General features: G+C 40.0%; 1 protein-coding gene across 2 annotated transcripts in view; it reads left to right on the top strand.

Moving 5' to 3' along the window:
- Positions 1-17258, top strand: part of LOC137298880 (frizzled-5-like) — a 107482-nt gene extending 90224 nt beyond the window's left edge. For both annotated transcript variants that reach the window (XM_067831226.1, XM_067831227.1), the window contains exon 4: positions 13951-17258. In XM_067831226.1, the coding sequence (XP_067687327.1) occupies positions 14524-16272 (1749 nt within the window). In that variant the 5' untranslated portion in view covers positions 13951-14523 and the 3' untranslated portion in view covers positions 16273-17258. The remainder of the gene's footprint in view (positions 1-13950) is intronic.
- Positions 17259-18566: the final 1308 nt, after the last annotated feature.

Below are 18566 nucleotides of genomic sequence, written 5' to 3'. Positions count from 1 at the left end.
ACTATTTTTTATGCCAGCAGGGCTCGCTTAATTGATGCAAGTAAGATCGGACAAGCACGGAGAGAACCCAATCACAGCATTGTCTCTGCTTACACTAATCCTATTGGTCTCGTCAAACAAATCTGTAGCTACTCGAGCATTTAGGCCTCTTTCGACACACACAGATACATGAATATTGAAATATGGCGGTCGCTTTGGGGTTTACGGCGCCCCCTAGTGACAGAATTTAACGGTGGACAGTAAGGGGAGGTGACTGGCATGTCATCGTAGTGACCTCACGCTTGTGGTGGTGACTCACAGGCGACAAAATGGTGCTGGAATTATATTATGGTCATCAGGACGCGACAGGCCCGGTCATCACATTTGCCCCGGGGCTGGGAATTTGGAAATGAAGGGGGAGGGGATTATTAAAGCGTGAAGACGAAAATGGCTCTTTATTCTAATCGCTCAATGTAAAGGGACTGAACTGGAATTACATTCGAAAACTAAATGTTCACAAAGTTGTGTTTTACTCAAATAATAATAGAATATTGTTGCATGTTACCTGCCATGGATATTGTTTAGCACATGAGTCATTTTAAATTTGCGAATACACCAAAAGCTTGATTTAATAGTTTGAGGAAAATATTTACGTTAAAGAGTTGACTTTTACAATAAATGAGAATTTTATGACACCGACATGTTCCTAGATTGCTAAATCTATACCAAATTATGTCCAGTTATAAGAATGGGACAGTACCTGACCTAAGCCCACTACAAGGTATGACGCATTTCTAACTACATGCTATCACAGATGTGTTAACATCACCGCTGAACAAGGATACATATACACCCCTGTGTTAAACAATGGTTGCAGTTTAAACAAGAAGGAAATGGTGACGGGATGGTGATGTGACACCAATAACATTCATAATCTGGTTATTAGGCAACTTTTTTCAGCGTTGTATTTTTCTATACGTTTGCATTTTTTGTACCAAATTCAGCTGTCAAATTTATTTTATTTTTCGACCGTTACTTTAGTGTCCACATAGGGAATGTAGTTGTAGATTACAACGAGGTCACTCGTTTCCGGTAAAAAACTCCTTCTTCCCATGGGTCAGTTTGAATTATCCATGTTCAATTCGAGTGGGCGTGGTCCCCTGAACTGTTTCCATGTCCCTGGAATTTTTAATTGGGCTTCAGATAGCAGTTAAGATGAAACGGGGCATGCAGGCACACATCAAAGTATTGATTTTAACTTCGGGCTAACATCCTTACTGATTATATCCGATTCGGTGTTTATTCTGTTGTAACTTTCAATGACATCCATTTCAAACGTTCAGTGGAGAACAAGGATTGGTTTGTACAATATTTGATATACCGAGGTACCTGTGGAAGAGAAAATCGCTCGTTAAAGACTTGAAGTTGACAGCGGCCGCATGTACACAGGAGTGAGTGAGTTGGGGTGGGTAAGTGAGCGAGTGAGTGCGTGTGTGATCTGTGAGTGAGTGAGTGAGCTTTAAACAGTATTTTGGTTACATCATAGCATGTTAATTTGTTGTTGGGTGAATACTAGAAGTGATTCGGGTATTTACTTTTATCACGGTTACCTTTTCTTTAACGTAAGAAGACAAATCACCGAGAATCAATGTAAACAAACTTCCACATGAAATCGATTTTTAAAATTAAAGATGTATTGTTCATTTTTCTTAACAATCGGTGCATACGAAACTGAAACGTTTATTCCACCAGTTTGTAAACTCTGAAATCAGGCGGTTGCTGAAGTCAGGCGCTATAGCTGCATTGATCCCAATACAAATGACAAAAACTCAGGAACACTTGGGCATTAGTCATAACAAACAGCATGTTATAAACAATCGTAATTTGGTACTAATACCAAACGTCTCAGTCGATTTCTCAATATCCGATCACGTGATCGGTCAGTCTTGAAATGTATTAGATTATTCCATGAGTCAGGTCCGAGAGAAGAGTCACTGAATTAGAGAGAATGAAAGCATATAATTCCGTTTATTGGCACCAGACTCACACCGTGTCATCACTAATATAAGTTGTCATCACCGGAATGCTCAAATAAGCCATTGTTATGTTAGATTTCCCAGATTAGAACTCTTTCACCGAGTTTTTAAAAAACGTAGCGTAGAAAAGCCCTCACTTGAGCGTGATTCACGCTTTCTGGGCATTTTGAAATTGAATTCGGACTCTTAATTTCCGAGGGAGAAAAAAGCCCGGAATATTTAGTTTAAGATTCCGACTGCATTTCAACTTTTTCTTTAAAATGTAAAGTGTATCATAGAAATATTCTATTTTTCGCGGTCAGCGGAAAATCATAATTTTTATTTTAAAAGGTCCATATCTTGAATATGATACACAATGACGAGGCGGCCGATCTGAATCTTTTGAAGTCGGATTTCACTTATTTTCCAGAGCATTATTTTCGCTTTCCACAAAATTGCGCGAGCTGCTGAAAGTCACGGTGACACGGGGACATATTGTTTTGGAGGGAATAAAACTAGCTGCGAATTCTGTTTATCTCTCGTTTATCGCTCTGTCATCATGGCGCTTTACTTAAACAAAAAAGGGGTTGTGATGGATATTTGTCAGTGGGGCAGTATTGATATATGGGGGTAATAGGTCTACCTTCTTACCAGTGAAAGTGTCAAAGTCATATATCGTAATAATTATCCTAACCATTTTACAGTTTATAAGAAAGAGTTTAGAAGTTTTGCTGTTGAACCGAGTGAGTTTGTTTACTTTTACGCCGCACTGTGAAATACTCCAGCTGTATGGCGGTGGTCTGTAAATAAACGGGTCCAGGGTCCTGTCCCTCATAGCGACGTTACGCTACGATGATTGTTACTACCATACTTTAACATAGACTTACGACAGTCGTAAAGATACAATCGCTTTGATGAACGGGGCGCAGACAATCCAGTGGTCAACAGCATGAACATCGATCTACGTAACTGAAATACTTTGACATGTGTCAACCGGGTCAGCCAGCCTTGATCACACGATCGTGTATGTCGCCTCTTACGACAAGCATGGGTTTGTGAAGACCATTTCTAACCCTTTTTCAATTGAATCGTTGTTTTAATGTTTCAGAGGTGATTTAGTGAGTGGATGTGTGTAGTTAGTGTGAGGTAGCTTAGTATGTAGTGCCTCAACTAATGGCCTCGATATTTCCGTGATATCTTGACATGGAATAGTTTCAGAATTATTATTTGGGTCTGTCGTAATTATCTCCAGAAACTCTGGTCTCCCCCCATCCCCACCCCATCATATTCATATTCAGAAAACACCTTTCAAATTTTTTACTATACGTTTCTTATACTACATAACTAGAATACTAGTTTCGAGAATGCAAGCATCTTGTCAATCAGTTAATTACTGTGTTCAACGTTCTAAACTATAAGTCGTGGCTGTCGCCGATTCAATCACTAGAATACTAGCTCCAAGTATTAAAGATTCGTTGAATCAAGTTTAAATGATTCATTGATTTGATTCTAAAATGTAACCGTATTACATTCATTGGGACCCCTTCAAAAATGATTTGGTCAGGGCTTAGTCGGAGGTACGAGTGGCTCGGCGCTGGTATTCCAAGCGCGATCGACCGTGTGGAGAGTCATCTGGCCTGCGTTGTACATTTCTGTCAATCGTTACATAGCTGTCAATATTTGACAAGTGATTAGCGCGTTGTTCCCGTGTCATGCCGTCAAGTGCTCGCGCCGAACAATGTCCTCACGTTGTAATCGCGTTATCACATCCTAACAACACATTGTGTTAGGGGCATGGGTGGATTAATATGTGGTCAAACTCATAAGCTGTTCCTTATATATTCGGCACTTGAAGAAACTTTACATAAGTGTGTATTGTGTCCGTGGTCAAATGTTTTGTGGCGTGGGACGTAGCGGTTTAGAGACGTGGCGCCACATCAACATGAACGGACACGTTCATGGTAGCTGCTGAACACGTATCACCATATTTACGCACAAACAGATTTGTGTATTTCAACTCAACACATCAGGTATGATTTTGCAAATGTTTGTTGGTTGAACTGTAACACAGACCTACATTGAAAACAAATATTCACCAAGTACACATCTCCAGATTGTATTGAGAACATGTTCTTTTTCATTGCAAGTATACATTACATCTATATTCTAACGGACTTCAAACAAACGACTCTTAGCTAAACAGTGATGGATATCATGAGCAACTGCTACGAAGTTGAACCAACCGATCCCCTTTTATCGTAGTCTCATATGAGGAATATAAGGTTTTGATCCGTGCCAATTCAGAGTGAGTGAGTATAGTTTTACGCCGCTTTGAGCAATATTCCAGCAATATCAAGGCGGGGGACCCAAAGATGGATTCACTCATTCAAGCCTCAGTCGAGAGCACTAACCATATTTGTGCAATAGCTGAAACATGTAGAGGGTGCTTTACATTCTGTAAATATTCTAAAAATAATTTATGTCAGTGTCTCAAATGAACAAAAGTACTTGACTGTTTCGTGTATATAATTTTTATGTCTCACTTCAGTTGTGTCTGTTTTCATCGAAATTGATACTTCCAGGTGATCTGAGACCTGCATCACTTCGGGTTTCCCTCCCACATTAAGTAAACATGTCGTGATATAACTAAAACAGTGTTCAAACGGCGTGCGGGGCGGTAGTGTTTCCTACTGCTTAAAGCGTTCGCTCGTCACGCCGAAGATCCGAGTTCGATTCACTACATTGGTATAATGTGTGAAGTCCATTTCAGGTGTCCCCCGTGATATTGCCCGGATGTTGCTAAAAGCGGCGTAAAACCAATCTCAATCACCCAAAAACGGCGGTCAACACAAACGAGGTCATACTCATTAAGTCACGCCACCAGATCTGATTTCTCTAAATATCGCACCTGCCAACCACGAACGCAATCCGCTAGCACAGTAGCCGGTAGGAAGATTACATGCTGTAGTTGTTATTAGAGTATGTAATCGATGTAAACACGGCCTGAACATCAATCGTTCATCTATCTCTGCTTATCAGGACTAATTTGAATCGTCGACCTTGTTGTTGCGGTATGTTGTAATCATTAAGAAGGCGAGACGACCAGATGACACCTGTTATGCAATGTTGTTACGACGTTGTTTGTTTGTTGTTATATCAGTGTTTGGTTACGTATTTTGTTGTTTCTGGTCGAGTAGTAAATGTTGAAATAACGGTGGTCACTCAAGGAGCGAATGAACCTCACATTGCGAAGATCACATTTAGAAAGGAATGTCGTACATGTGAGACGAAGATAATATATCTGTATAGAGATTTCATCTGTTTGATCATTTACTTAAGAGAAACATTCTTTTGTGGAGTACTTACTGTTAAAATAACGGTTGTCACTCATGGTCCGAATGAACAAAACGTTGTGATGATCACATTCAGAAAGGCATATCATACAGGCATGATCGTGATAACATACTTTTACTGACATTTCACCAATGTAACATCAATACCTTTAACATAAACTTTTTGTCGGGTCGTAAATGCTGAAATAACGGTGGTTATTCATGGTCCGAATGGGCAGCACGTTGTGAAAAATATTGTTCTTGTTTTGTCAGATCGAGATAATATATTTGCTTTAAGATTTCAGAAATGTTTCAACAGTAACGTAATGAGGGATACATTGCAATGTGTCTTATTTCAAAAGTTACTTCTGTAAGTATATAATGGTAAATGTTAGTAAATTCACACCGTAATCGTAGTCTTCTTTTTACACAAATACATCTCGGAGCTCAATACAAACTGCAAAGGTCAAATATACTGTTGAAACTTGATATGGCTTTACCAGTAACAGAAACAGTGCAACACGTAATGTCCGCAACTCTGTGAAACCCATTGTCGTCAAATAACCGTTCATTGTATCCTCTCAAACCCTTTGTCACCGAATAACCATTTCTTGTATCTTTTTACGGAAGTTTATTATGGGTGACTATCGTGGTGGATACAGCTATTGAGCTGTTGCAACAGTTTTTTTCTCCTTGAATTGTCCACATGTTCCGAATGAATCTGTAGATTATGTGAAATGAAAACAAATTAAAGTAGTTTCAGTTTCTTTCAGATAACTGACAAAAAGCTTGAAACTCAGATCAAGTTAACAGTTAACAGATAACTCAAAATCATAGTGAACGAACTTGGTACTTCCTGTATTTTGCGCTGCGTATTTAACAGCGGAAATCAGTTACACACACTATCGACGGAGCAATAGTTATTCGTTTGTACCACTGAATATTGCTATGGGAGACTCAGCAACTGCAATCCATCGATAGTTCGATGCATCGTTACAACACTACAATTTATGTTGATATGTTATTTTGAAGGTCCCGGGGTAGAATAGGCCTTCAGCAACCCATGCTTGCCATAAAAGGTGACTATGCTTTTCGTAAGAGGCGACTAACGGGATCGGGTGGTCAGACTAGCTGACTTGGTTGACACATGTCATCGGTTCCCCATTGCGCAGATCGATGCTCATGTTGTTGATCACTGGATTGTCTGGTCCAGACTCGATTATTTACAGACCGTCGCCATATAGCTGGAATATTGCTAAGTGCGACGTAAAACTAAACTCACTCACTCACTCACTATGTTATTTTGAGAGAGCAAGAGTTAAAGAAGGACTATGCCTCAGTGGCCGATGCCAGTTCATCACGAGGCCAGACATTATTACCTGTGCCAAGTATGAAACAGATAATTTATCACTTCACTGTAACCAATGTAATCAGGTGCCGTTATATTGATAAACACATCAACAGAATTAGAAAACAGAGTACTATTGTAACGACTTGTATCGAACTTGCCTGGACTGCCAATTTGCTACGCGTAGCCTCCCTTTAATGCCATTTCCACTTTCATGGAATTCATAAGAGGGTCGAATCGGAGTCAGGGCCCCAGCAAACCACCCCAGTGCTACCCATTCCCCAGCCCACCCAGTGGACCCCCTTAGTCCCAGTAACGACACACGACGTCTCCGTCATCGGATCACCAGCTGATGCTGAGTTTCCTTTCATATGAGCAATACCTGTTAAGATGAGCTGGCGGCTATGAGATGAAGTTACGAATCTGCTATCGATCGCCCATGCTATATGTGAGCCACATATGCGAGCACGTAACACGAGCCTTGCGTGCAGGCGTTGTAATTTGCTGGTCTCCGTGTGGATATGAATATGATATGTTATTTCTGGTATAGTTAATATGGACATATGATTTGGTATTAAATCAGGAGATGCTGTCTACTTAGTTATGGCTGTTGTTAGGAATATGCCTTCGGTTCTCCCTTTACATCTACCACGAGATCGCATCAGCCGGCTAGGAAACTTTATATGTTGTTTTGTACAAAGTGTTACAAACAGAGCCTATCTTAAGTATACATCGCACATAATAATAGTAATTGTACTCTCTCAGCCTAGTCTCTTCATCCTTTCTGTGTCTCTTCATCCTTTCTGTGTCTCTTCATCCTTTCTCTATTTTTCCGTTTGTTTCAACTTTCTTTCTCTCTTCGCGTTATCCTTTTCTCTACGCTTCATACCACTTCTTCCTTATCTTTCATCCACGTTACTGTTTTCTCTCTCAATTTACTCTTTTATTCACCCTTTCCCCTTTTACTCTTCATTCATATGCTCGTTTCATCCTTCAATCCCTCTTCTCAACTTTCTTTTTCTGTTTTTCTCCTTATTCCTCTTTCCGTTGTCATCAGCCACATCCGTTTCATTCTCAACTTTCGTTTTAATTTCTCCCTTGCCTTTTTCACCCCTCTTCCCTGTCCATTCTTTCCTTTCTCCATCTTTCTTTCCCTTTCTTTTTTCTGGTTCTACTCACTTTCTTCCTTCAGTATTACATTTCCTCTCTCATTCTCACCCCTTTTAATCATCTGCTCTCCTTTATCTATCTCTCATTCTCTTCTCTGATATGATGGAACTATTGTCGATGTGAAATATTAATTCACTTTATAATCTATTTCTCAGCTGCAAACCATCCCCCAATCAGCCTTCCTATTCACAACCACCCTCCTTTCCACTTACCTATCGTCTCCACACCCCCATCCATCCATCTCCTCCTGACCCAACATCCCCACCCCGTCCAGGAGCACAGCCCCCCACTGTGGTGTCTGTCCACTCATCGGTCACTCCATGTTCAGCATTGCATAACACCCTTATCACCTTGACCAAGCTGTCAACTGTCCACTGTCCGCAAGTAGTTAGAACAGCTCCAGATAAGATTTACCTGTAAACATCTGAGGACGTGGTTTCGCTACAGACTGCGTCGTCATTCTAACCATAGCCATCGAATATAATAGACTCACTATGTAGTTTTACCGCAGCTACAAGAGACGACAGATTGACGAAGTTATTGGTGTGATATTCTTCAAGATTATTCCAGGATACCTGATATTGGGTAGATATTAGTTACATTACTGCTTATGTCGCTGAGTGGTGAGTAGACTGTGTGTCACTGTACACTGTTTGATTCCGTATATATAGTATCTCTTTGAACAAACGCCATTTTAATTCCGATTATTGATAAAAAATATTGCAGTAATTTTGAATCGGTTGTGTTTCCCAAAGGTTTGGAGAATACGTGCTTGTTTAAAATTGATATCGGTATGATTGGAAACAGTGAATATGGTTTGGAAGTACTCCCTGGTATTTTCACAATATCAAAGGGATTAGATTGTGTTTATAGTTCGTCAAAGCGGTATTTTCTCTAAATGCATTAGGTATTTTTTAACGCATATGTCAATGGGCGTTTTAAAGATTGTGTGAAAAGTGATTGCTCTTTAATGCCAGACGTGCCAAACTTGTTTGTGATTATAACTGAGTGATGTCGCGTACCAATCACTTGGATCAGGATTTATGTAAATAAATGAATTCAAAACTGCATTTATATTCATTTTCATGAAAAATTAAAACGAAAAACGTCATGGTTTTTTGACACGCTAATCCGACAGGGAATGCTTCCAGTAAAAATTCCGCTGTTGGTTTATTAACTTTAGGCGTAAGCGAAATAATATTTTGACATAATGTTCAAACATATTACGGCGTGTTAGATCCCTCCTCTGACCGTAAAGTGCTATCTCCCAAACCAGATGGGCCCTCTCAAGTCAAAATGCCATATTTACAAGTCAAACATTCTATGAAAATGTGTGAATATTAGTGCACGTGCTCAACGCTTGTGTTCTTGGAGATGGTTTTTAAACAAGGCATCTAATTATGCGTCTGACTGACACGATCTGTATTTACGTGTTCGGGATTGTAAATATAATCACTGGCGTGACACGATGTGAGATGGGATTATGACGCTCTGGCCATCGTTATAGTTAATCTTTGACACGATTTCCCCTATTAGAACACGCTGAGATAAACATTTCAAGTATGTTTCATGGGTAGTTGTGTGCGATGCATAGAAAAGTAGGGATCATGTGTTGTGGCCGAATAAGGATTCATATCAGTTATGAAAAGTGAATAATATATCTTTAATATGATATTAATGTTTGAATAATTTAATATTCGAAAGGCTCATACTCCTATAATTAGGAAATCTGTTTATTAGTTATGTGTGATATATGATGTTCCTGTATATTCTTCTCTATATGTTCTTCTTATAATTAAATGTTGATCATTTTCATGTGGGTTGAATAAAATAATATGTAGGATATGGTAATATTTATTACAACACATCAACTTAAAGAACATATGCAACATACAACAAACCTACAACCGACATATACACAACCTCATCGAATATGCACACAATGAATTCCTTGAAACAAAGTAAGTCACGGATTTAGATTTGGATATGAAGAGGTTAGTTGGTTTATAAGTTAGAATGGAAATATAGAAGGAAAATGTATTGATTATTGGGATATCAATTTTGGAAACAATACAGTGGAAGTATTCTACTTCGGTAACTTCGTTAAGTAATATTGTACATAGTGTCGTTTGTTCATGTTTATAATGTCGTTTGTTCTTGTTTATAATGTCGTTTGTTCTTGTTCATGTTTCATGAATTGGTGTCATATACCGAGTTGCATGCTCAGTGTTTGATTCATTGACAGGGACGTTTGTTAAGCTCCAGTTGAAATCAATAGTCACTTCCTTTTGTGGAATGTACACGACATGTTTTCTTCTCTTATGGAGTAGAGAAGATATGGTGTTAATGTGATATCAGGTTTCACATTTTTGTATGCTGTTAGTTTATTTAAGAAGAACACGTAGATCAGCATGTATTTCCTTATAGCCATTATTTTCTAACAATACGTATTTTTTAATAATCGACCACTATATGTTTTTGACAAAAGATCCGTCAGTCCTAGATTTTTTCTGAAACGGATGTTTTTTATTGTTCATCAGCGTGGTGTTCCCATATTAAGTTTTGTAAATATGGTGGCAATGTCGATCCAGGTGTCGACGCCTAATGAATAGGCCATTTGGCGCTTGCTGAGGGTCGCTGACTTATTAAGACCTTGGTCAACATGGTCAGCCTAAATGATTACCTAATGAGCATGTGTTTGATCAACTACTATTGTTACATCACTAATAAGGGCTGTAACATTGTCGGGAAGTAACTATTTAATCTCCAGGGGTCAAGAGGGCATTACGCATGCGCGGTAGGGAGTCGACAGGAACTCCGTGTAGCGACACGGGCGTGTGCCGAGTTTTGAGAGGCGATTATGTGTTGTTTCAGTGTAAATATTTGGATCAAGGTCACATTAAGATGTATTGTCCATGCTTGTTAGTTTACTCTTACAGTAAGCTGGGTTTTAGAATTTTTGAGAATAATATCCTTAAATTAGAAGTCATTCAATTTTGTCGCGACTGATTTCTCTGATATTAGACATGAAGTTGATCTACGACTGCTGCCAGTCTTACCATAATCGGGTTTAGGAGTTTTTTTTGTGTTTGTGATTTTTGTAGCACTGGAACGGGTCACGCACATTATACAAACATACTTCGGAAGAACTTGCTATCTGATTGCAGTCCTCACAATGGACTCTAATCATAGAGATTTCCAAACGTCAAACAAACATACTTTTATACGATTACAAACGTGTGTTGTCTTCCGAACTGAGTTCATAAATAAGAGTCTAGAAGAATTCACAAAAGGTAACGAAATTGTATTTATTATTCTTCCACATAATCGGGCGAGACAATATTAAGATATTTGGATATTTGGAGAAACCGTAAGTGTTGTTTATTTAGTTGCCAGCTGTAAATCTGAGCGACATTACTTGTTTGGGAAACTTTTAAGTGTTCCTAACCCTCCATTTATCAGCGGGAACTTATCGTTTGGTCACATGATCATGTCCATTAGTCTTTATCCAATCAAAATCTCATAACACTGCAGGAAGCTTTGAGATAGCGGAGTAACAAAATGGAAGTAACGAGACCGCTGTGCGAGTCCGATTAGAATCGGGGAAAGTTGCAAATTTTCTGATACTGTAAACCCCCTCCCAGCTTGCAATTTGAGGGAAGAGGATGTGGGTTTATATCTACTCAAAATGTTTTGGTTTAGGGCAAGTTCACACATGACAACATATTGGACCCCCTGTGTATGTAATTAGCAAAATTTGACGAATATTTATCAGAGATGCGGAGTTGTCAAAACAACTCGTGGTCTCTCAGCATCTCAGCATGTAATCCTCGTGGAAAATGTTCTTGCGTCCCCCCAAACTCATTTTGTCAGCGTGTTTAGGTCGTTACACGGCCATCAAAGAAAGTTGTGAAACTTTGACAACAGTTTTTAGCGTCCCAGCGTGGTTGACAGTAAAAGTGAGATCTCATTAGCCCATTCTGATACCAACAAGGATGTGATAATGAGACTGTCAGGTGTAGATCGTCCAAGACTTATGTGTGAAATATCTTCCTTCCCTTTGTGTTCCTGTCAAGCCAATACAATGAGGTCTAATTCGCGGGTCTTACATCATGGGATTATCTCCCGTTATCCAAGCTAATGCCAAGGAGAGATTAAGTCAAAATATGGACATGACTAGTTATTCAACTTAAATGATAACACGAGCAGTTCAGTCCCGACAAAGCAATCCGATTTCGTTTCAGCTAATCAATTCATATTTTGTGATGGGTTGACGGGAATTCATGATCTGGAGTGCCGTTTCTTTGTATTTTGACATTGATAAGTAGTCGGGGTACCTGACACGCAAATTCTTAATCTGTTTTGGTATAAATCCAACGATCTCGCAACAAGCAATCAGTACCAAGTCTTTGCATGTAAGTTATGTATTTTTGATATCCACTATTACATCCTCACAAATTTTGCTATAAATATTTAACATTTTAGAAAGAAAACATGGTTTGATTGATTCTATTATAATTTAACCATTCTGTTGTTTTTTTTCATTTTTGGTAAGCATTGGAGTCACAATGTTTGAGGTTAAGAATATACTTGACGTATATTTGCAACATGCCTTGGTATTCCTAATAACAATAAGATTATTCGTTTTCATATCGCTCATTTCTAACTATATAATTTGACGGAATAAGAATAAATAAGTTCATTCAAATATTTTATTCCAGTTTGTACACATCAAATTTGAATTCATGAAGTCACTTATTATATTTGAAATATTTTGGTAAGAAAATACATTTTTGGCGCGGAGGCTACACATTTCAATATTAATGATTGGTCCTAATGAACAACCTCTTTTTGTTGAGCTCGGGTATTTTTCGTATTCTTACTATAGCCCCCGGGACATCGGGTGTATGTGTGCTTAAAGCTGAATCAAACGAACAGAGCAAACGGACCTCTTGTGCTAACAAGTCACCCGATCCCAACGGAACCCCTGGATAGTTGAGAGCGTTGGAAATGTAACACCATCGCTTGCTCTTGGTAAATAAATTCAAATAATGTAATTAAAAGTTATGAATTTTAACATTACTGATCTAAAACACTCTTCTCTACGTGATATTAAAATCAGCTACTTTCAAAACCAGCTTTTCAATCGGTTGGCTGTATAGTTCATATTGGACTGTATGTACACCCACCGACCTCGAGGAAACTGCCAAAATGATCACGTACATCCTCAGTTAATACATTGCCATAAACGTCTCTCTAATACGACAACTGGTAGCTTTGCATAAAACAGGTAACCGTGTTTAACGATGACTTTTCATTTGATTCAAGTCTCTGTATCACATCACCGAGTCATAGCTCAGGACATGCTCCATGTATATGTACACCGTTCGGTTTGGTCCTTAGGTCGGGAAAAGCTAAATAAAACCTTCTTCGGTTAGATTATTTTGTTTTCTACCCTAACTAAACACGTTTAACGTCAGACCCGGAGAACGGTGTGGTTTGAACAAAAGGGGTGCATGATCGACACAGAGGGACTGAATTCGCTTTACTCCAAATCATCGTTGGACAAAATTTGTGCGGACCTTCAGCGTGTGTGTGTATTCCAAGGCGATGTAGCCCATTGAAAGTGTTGTAAACCTCTTTCACCGGGCGCTCTTTCCACAAATATCATGGTGACTTTGTCAGATCATTCTTTCATAGGCATGGCAGGCTGTACACAAAAGGGTACATTTCGTCGCGTACCGATTAGGTGCTTCAACTGTGTCCCATTCTACCCGTAACAGCGTGCTACCCTGTCGGATAAAAAGTCTTCTTTATCGAGTCGTCCACAATAGAAATCTTTAGTGGGGAACACACTTGTGAATAGTGTCGACTATAGAACTCCACCAGGCCATTGAGCGGTCCTTTATTCGACTAAACTATTATTTGAGCAAGCCAGTCGCCCAACACGAAAATGTCTATTAATGAACTCCCCTGCGTTGGCGAAGCGGCAGTGTTGTAACTAGCATGTAGTGTCATTTTTATACTACTTATTCGTGGTTCTGTACACAAACAGTGTTCCGGCCGAGACTTCGCTATTCTCACCTAGTCATATCTTTATTTTCAGAGCAGGCTGAGAGAGGCGCCACAACTCCGCTGTAACCAGAGCCCGCCTTCGCCCCGCCCAACCAATTTGCTCAAGCCTTCCCGGAATCTGATTGGATTACGCTCGCGTGACTGGCAGGTGACGTCATTTGTCAGAGTGTCTAATGAGCTGTGAAAGTGGCAGTCGAGGGCGAGAGCCATGACGACTGATAGATGCTAGTTCGGAGGTAAAATTTGGATGTGCCCAAACATCAAGGCAGTCGTCTGCTCTCCCACGGTGGAATATCGTCTTGTGGAATACTTTTCACCTGTTTGTAGAGATTCGCTTACTCGTCTACCTGAACGCAGGCTGCGTGTCAAAGGCATGGTCCCTGTTCTGTGAAGATAAGAAGATTTGGACTTACAGGTCTGGTAGAACTGACCGGAGTTAATCACAACAGAAGGACAACCGATATGCATTCACTGGAATAATTCTCTAACATGAGCAGAGCGCGTTTGTTTTTGTGGCCGCAGACGACGAAAAATGTGTTAGCCTGTACGTATTGAACAAGCATTACGTATTCCAAGTGAGAGAGTATTCGAGTAATAGCTCAGCATGGGCAAAGACGGAGGTCCCCCCTTCCTCTGGCTCGTCATCACGGGACTTCTCCCCCTTCTCCTGTCCCTCCCTTGTGCCCGGGGGACAGATCAACCCAGGAAATGTCAGGAAATCACAATACCTATGTGCAAGAGTATTGGGTACAATAATACCTACATGCCCAACCAGTTCAATCATGAGACCCAAGAAGAGGCAGGACTTGAGGTTCATCAATTTTGGCCTCTTGTGGAAATTCAGTGTTCAGCTGATCTGAAGTTTTTTCTGTGTTCGATGTATGCGCCGATCTGTATGACAAACTACAAGAAACATCTCCCTGCATGTCGATCGGTCTGTGAGAGAGCCAAGAAAGGATGCGCGCCTCTAATGAGACAGTATGGTTTTGCCTGGCCTGAAAGAATGAATTGTGAAAATCTACCTGAATACGGCGACAAGGACCATTTATGCATGGATGTAAACACAACTGATACTCAAACACAAGCTCCACCCAGAGAGGGTGGCTCGACGGGTAAACCTACCGACGGGTCCTTGTTCAATCCCAGCTTGCCAGGAGATGCCGGGGTTCAGCCCCTCCCCGGGGCCCCAATAAGGTCCACGGAAAGGGACTGCACTTGTCAATGTCGTGAACCTCTTGTGAAAATAATAGAAGATTCCAACGGTTATTACAATCGTATATCTACAGGCGGGATTCCTAATTGTGCTGTTAACTGTTATAGCCCTTACTTCACTCAAGACGAAAGAACTTTTGCGACATTCTGGATCGGTTTATGGTCAATTCTTTGCTGCATATCCACCTCGATGACAGTGAGTACATTTTTCATAGACATGCAGAGATTCAAATACCCAGAGAGACCCATCATCTTTTTAAGTGCGTGTTATTTCATGGTAAGTGTCGGATACATTATTCGTCTGATCGTCGGCCACGAACAGGTGGCATGTGACAATGATATGATCCGATATGAAACAACAGGACCAGCCGTTTGCACAGTTGTGTTCTTGCTTATTTACTTTTTCGGCATGGCATCGTCAATTTGGTGGGTCATACTGTCTTTCACGTGGTTCCTGGCAGCGGGCCTCAAATGGGGACAAGAAGCGATTGCCAGTTACTCACAATATTTCCATCTCGCCGCCTGGCTCATTCCGTCGGTGAAAAGCATCGCTGTGTTGGCGATGTCGTCTGTAGACGGGGACCCTGTTGCAGGAATATGTTACGTTGGGGGACAAAATATCGAGAATCTCAGAGGATTTGTGCTAGCTCCATTATTTGTATACCTTATCATCGGGACCTCTTTCCTTCTCGCCGGATTCGTTTCGTTGTTTAGGATCAGAAACGTTATTAAGCAGCAGGGAAGGGGGAAGACTGATAAACTCGAACGCCTGATGATTCGAATTGGGGTGTTCTCAGTGTTGTACACTGTACCAGCCACCATTGTGATCGCCTGTTACTTTTACGAACAGCATTTGCGTCAGGCATGGGAGCGGACATGGGCCTGCCCCCCCTGCGGCAAAGAGTCCCCTGGGTCGAGGCCGGACTATAGTGTGTTTATGTTGAAATATTTTATGTGTCTTGTTGTGGGAATCACGTCCGGATTCTGGATTTGGACTGGAAAAACCGTGGACTCTTGGAGAAATTTATTCCACGGGAAACTGTGCCACAAACATTCTTATAGTCATCCGAGTAGAATGATGACAAAATATACCAACCCGTCCTACCAGGGTGCAAAACCTCAACCTCTAAGTCACGTGTGACTTGGGGAGACTTGAAGCGTACTGAGATTAGAAACACAGACTTCCGGGACACTACTATGACCGTTGATGCGGAAGCAGTGTTTAACGTGAAATGCTCAGAATACTGAAAGAAACTACTCGGGAAATCAAGAAAACTGGAGCTAATTCTGAGCTATTTATTTTCGAAAATACTCAGAAAGTGTATTTTACGTATGTTGTGAGAATATTTTGTTTATTTATTACTGGACAACTTTATAGATTTCATCTAGTACTTGTATGTGGAACGGTTATGAAACTAATATTTATACTAAAGGATATTTTGAACATTTGTTTTGAAATTCTCACTAAAATTATGAGAAATTTGTATTTTCTCAAAACTAGGATGTTTTATGATGAATACAGAAACCCCGATTCTGACTCTCACAACTGTAGGTTTCTTGTTTCAACCGAGACTGTTTCCCAGAAGACAACTGTTCATTACGAGGAAATATGGACCTCAGTGACCTTTCAGTTTTTGTGTTAATGTTTAAGGTGCATTGTACATATAGATATTGTGAATTGGGCGTCAGCCAGCTGGCTTCTGCGATCCTTTGAGGATGCTTTCAACGTTGATGCGTCCAATTTGTGCAGCGTTCAATTGTGACAATTCTGTAATGGACGTTTTAAAGGCAATATACAAAGTGAAATGTAATTTTTGTACATATTTTTCCACAACGAGAATATGTAAGAGTGCAAATGGATCCTGCAACAACGAGAATATTTGCCAGCAGTGCTACCAAAAGAGGAACTGAATTGATCCGAACTGTGTTTGATCAACGGTGTTTTTGTTTGATCTGGCAAAGCGTTGGAGGAACGGCAGGCCGCCATTCCTTCGAAAAAAAAAGATTCTATAATCTTCGTGGAACTTCCGCATACGGGTTCTAGCTGCTGTTGTACGACCTGATGTACTAGTAATTGCAATTTGTAGAAAAGACAGCCCTACATACATGTTAAAGTGTCGTTCCTTTTTCTCTTTGCTTTTTCACGCCCGGGGGTACAACCCACAGTAGCTGGGGCCTTTCACAAGGGGACAATGCCTCGTGTAAAAAAAATCGAACTTCTCGCAGTGTTCCTTGCCTCGCCTGAACCCGTATAAAAGGGGGACCAAGTTATTAGGTCAAATCGCAGGCAAAACACGACCGGAGAAAATTGAGAGTGAAACAAATTTGATTACACCTAAAATTACTCGTTGTTTTTCGAAATGCTCATTGTGAAAAGACCGTTATGTTTATTTGGCGTCTTCTGGGAGACTTAATCGCCTTGAAAAGGTGAATGTCCCAGCTACTGGGTGACACAAGGAAAACAAAATTTAATGAATAGTTACAAAATTTGTTGTTAGACACATCACGTTTTAGACTGGTTTACAAAACCGGCGTCACTCTCAATTCACCCGAGCTCGAAACACTGTCAAAGTTCATTCTGCAACATCTGGACGCGTTTCGGGAAAAACACATGAGAAAATTCCAAAAGTTGTATTCCAATGTCCGAGACAGATAAAGATTGAATTAATTCAATCGCTGCAAATCGCCATGTCTGACTTAATATTCAATTACCTTTCACAAGTCTTGAGAAGAATAACATAAGGCGTGCTTATGTATTCTTTTTCTCTTGCTAACTAACATCAGCTTCTAGAGGCATTCTGTTCCAATATCGCCGTGAAACGGTTTTAATGGATAATGGCCTAAGGGCATTTTGGTCTGGCAAGATTCAAAGATTTCAGGAATGTCATCACCTAGACCATTTAAACAGATTTATGTTCAAAGCACGTGTAAAGAACGTTTCCTGTAACAAAACGTTTGAAATATTCTCATGTGTTTCCCCAGCTTTTATTATGAAGGGCCCTGTCTCAGGACGTCCCCGCTGTCCACGGTATTTAAATGAAATGTGGAGGAAATATTACTCAGTGTAGTTCATATTTGCTAAAGGTTTAATATTTAATACTGAATTGTGTTTACATAGGAACTATGACGGACGACAAACCCTCAAGAGAACTTGGACCTCACTTCGGTATTAAAACGATGTCAATAATCATCACAGTGTCTGCTACAATTATGAGACCTCCTGAACATGTACTAATATTCACAGAATGATTAATACCTTCGTTTGAAACATCTGGTTATTTGTTGACAAAATAAGTTCTAAAGTAAAATTAGTGTGTGGTGATCACAGGAAAATAAAGTTTGTTTAATTTGAGTCAAATTCTTCAAAAACGTAAAGTCTATAATATTAATTCTGATTCTGGTGTCATAATTTTATTCCTCCGTTTGAAATGGTCT

The sequence above is a fragment of the Haliotis asinina genome, chromosome 10 (genome assembly GCF_037392515.1).
Source record: "Haliotis asinina isolate JCU_RB_2024 chromosome 10, JCU_Hal_asi_v2, whole genome shotgun sequence".
Lineage (NCBI taxonomy): Eukaryota > Metazoa > Mollusca > Gastropoda > Lepetellida > Haliotidae > Haliotis > Haliotis asinina.
This window is presented reverse-complemented; position numbering and strand designations above follow the sequence as displayed.